The 3,109-nt window shown below is 41.5% G+C and overlaps 1 protein-coding gene across 1 annotated transcript; it reads right to left on the reverse strand.

The window, feature by feature from the left end:
* Positions 1-576: 576 nt before the first annotated feature.
* On the reverse strand, positions 577-1,126 carry LOC148110726 (ferritin heavy chain-like). The gene is made up of 2 exons (XM_087865210.1): positions 904-1,126; positions 577-827 (listed from the first exon to the last, which is right to left on the reverse strand). The coding sequence occupies exons 1-2, from the start codon at positions 1,124-1,126 to the stop codon at positions 577-579; spliced, it is 474 nt and encodes a 157-aa protein (XP_087721336.1).
* Between the last annotated feature and the right edge of the window lie 1,983 nt (positions 1,127-3,109).

Genomic DNA, 3,109 nt, shown 5'->3' on the forward strand with positions numbered 1-3,109 from the left:
AGGTCATTCCATATTCTTTATTATATAACTTGATCTAAGTATCTTAAGTATTAACAGTTAATCTAATCTACCTTTGTATTCAATTCAGAGACTGCTAAACTAAAATAATACAAGTTATAATCACACTGCCTAAATTAGACTTTAAATCTCTAATAGACTTTATAGATTTCTAAATTATTTTTATTTACCAAACTGTCTCTAGATTCTTTATGCAGTGAAGTAGGTATGAATAATTAGATTAAACTGCAAATACATTGTAAAATTTGATTTTCACACAGTCTCATGAAGAAGATAAAGCAGATTTTATCATTTTCATGAGTGAATCTGAGGCACAGAAAGATGAATACTCTTGCTTCCGTCTTTTTCTTTTGTTTTGTTTCTGTTTTTTAAATTTGGGAACCATATTCCTTTATTGAAAGGAATGGTGAAATTGGAAGAAAGAACATCTTAAGCGAATGTATTGCAAAGGCAGTATTGCAATAGCATGCCCAGCATGGTGACCGGGGGACATCACCAGGTGGCCATGTGGAAGGCAGGCAAGCTGAGTTCTTACTGCCATGGATCCCGCGGGGCTTGTCACAGGCACTCTGCCTCGCTGGCTTCCAGGGCCCCCATCACGCAGGTTGGTGAGATAGCCACGCACTCTTTGAAGGACTTGACCGGCTTGTGGAGGGAGGGACTCTCTAGCAACTCGCACAGGTGGGCGTCGCTCCCATCCGGGGCCAGCTGGTGCAGATCAGCGAGGCTGGTCGCTCGCTTCTCCAGGTGAAAGCCGCACGCTGAGGCTTTCGCGGCGCCTGCAGCCCCCGCGGCCCCGCGTCTTGATGCTGCAGGCGATGGGGCCGGTGCTGGTTCTCCAGCCACCGGGGCTTGGCGGTGAGCGCCCGCGCCTCCCTCTCCAACAGGAGCTGGTGCCGGAATTCCGGGCAGAGCGCTTCAAGGCCACGTCGTCGTGGACATACAGGTAGGAGGCGTAGAGCGCCAGGTTGGTCTGGCTGTTGACGGCGGCCTCGCAGTTGGGGTGGTAGTTAATTGGTAGAAAAACGAGTCTAGAACCCAGGTGTTCTAATTCCAGTGCAAGCCCTACTCCCTTGATTACCGCCTGCTTATCGGGGGCTGGCGACATCACAAAACTGAAACATCAGGCAATAGATGGAGATGTGCGATGGGAGACGGAATAGAATTAAAACAGTTAATCTGGGTGCTAATGCGAATTTCACGATTTAGGAGCTGTTTGGCTTGAGGACAAACGCACTCAACCTCTCTGAACACTTAGAGCAATTTTTTCTGAAGTTTTCCTTCACTTTTAAAATGTGGATGATTACCCGAAGCTTGAAAGGCTGTCCAAAAGAAATAAGATTACCTCTGAAAATAATTAAAATATACATTGTACAAATAAACTTATATTGTGACTTTAGAGCCAAATCTTCAATTATCTTTATTTTTGTCATATGGCAACAGCATACATAATTTAAATAATTCCAAATCTATTCATTGTTTCCTTTAGTTTTAGTAGTTTATTAGTAATTAAAAATATAACATGGTCATATTACCATAAGGAAACTAAACATTGAAAAATGAATGTTTCTCTATTCCTAGATCTTGCCTTCTTTTCTGTGCTTACAGAGAATGTACATACGTATATGTGTATAAAACACACTTCTTTGATCCATGGTTCTTAGAATGTGATCCCCAACTTGCTGCCTGGGAATTTGATAGAAATATAGGTTCTAGGGTCCTTCCCCAGACCTAATGAATCAGAAACTCTGGTGCCTGGGGTTAGGTAATCTGTGATTTGACAAGTTCTCCAGGTGATTCTGACTCACACTAATGCTGGAGAACCAAAGCCTTAGTTTAAAGCACTATTTTAAAGTAAGTCCTGTCAAATCCATGAATATTCGTTGAATGGCTATTAAATATAAGACGCTGTGCACGCTGAACTGAATTAAGGAATAAAGCAGATCTCATGATTCCGCTTCCTGACATCCCATAGACTTTAAACAGAAATAAGGAAGGGCAAAAAACTGTGTCAAGTAATACAAACATTAAGTTTGAAATCCAGCTCCTGTGGGTTAGAAATGTCAAGTAATTCAATTCAGGCTCTACGGATTTCCCCTGTTATGTAACATTTGAGGCTTACCTCACACGCCCAAGAATAGGGTCTTGATAGGATGTGTCAAGATGTTTAATAGAGGATTTGTCTTTCCTATTAATATCACAGATCAGGAACATACCTCAAACCACTCAATTTCTCTCAATGAAAGTGGGAGAAAGTAGGAAAAAACACTATTTATTCTCTCATAGGATCTCTCTGTGTTCTGTTCAGGTCCTTGAACAAAGACAGATTGAAGGGGGATGGTGGAAAAGTTGGTACTGTATGCAAAGTAGGTCAGTTGAAAAAACAGACCAAAAATCCTCTCAGAAGCCCTCCCCCACCCCACCTCTAACATTATTGCTAGGGAGGTTTTATTAAGGTGACGGAGAAGCTGTCACTCTGCTGAGCACATTCCCCAAATGCATGTCGTCAGAAAGTGATTCAGGAATTGAGACTTCCAACTATTCTGAAGCCATAGAAATATTGGGGTCATGCCTTCACAATTTATATGTATTTGGGTGTTTATTTTCTATGGCTTTTATAAATATGTAACTCAGACAATAGAATTTAAAGGAAAAATAAGACAAGCAAAAAGAATTACTAAAATTTTCTTCACACAACCATTGGGTCTGCCTTGCTCACCTTAATGTAAGTTACTCATTTAGTTACTAAGGTGAAAAGGCATTAGTGGCTACAACGGGAAAGGAAAGATGGATCTATTTACTGGGTCCTCAGGCAGCAGTGATCCAGGTAGACGTGGGATGACCGCAGTTTTGGTGGTTATGACATATTTGAATATGCTTTATCCTCTACAAACTAATATAAGATCTGTTCTTCCACTATCCTGTACTTTCTAGATACACTAGAAGCTGCTTCCAATGGTAGGGTGGTCGCCATGGCATTAAGGAGAGGAACGTCCAGACTTCCTCGGCTGACACAATACCTCTTGCTTCATGACATAAGGCTCACAGTTTTGTAGACAAAACCAAATTAGCAATGTGTTTGTGGGTGCTT

The sequence above is a fragment of the Ursus americanus genome, chromosome 1 (assembly GCF_024610735.1).
Source record: "Ursus americanus isolate L20-20 chromosome 1, mUrsAme1.1.p, whole genome shotgun sequence".
NCBI lineage: Eukaryota > Metazoa > Chordata > Mammalia > Carnivora > Ursidae > Ursus > Ursus americanus.

Bases quoted from the DNA above. Each gene is read 5' to 3' on its own strand.
- LOC148110726 (XM_087865210.1), bottom strand. From the start codon at position 1,126: ATGTCGCCAGCCCCCGATAAGCAGGCGGTAATCAAGGGAGTAGGGCTT. The intron at 828-903 runs GTTGGAGAGGGA...CATCGCCTGCAG, and splicing joins GAATTCCGGCACCAGCTCCT to CATCAAGACGCGGGGCCGCG.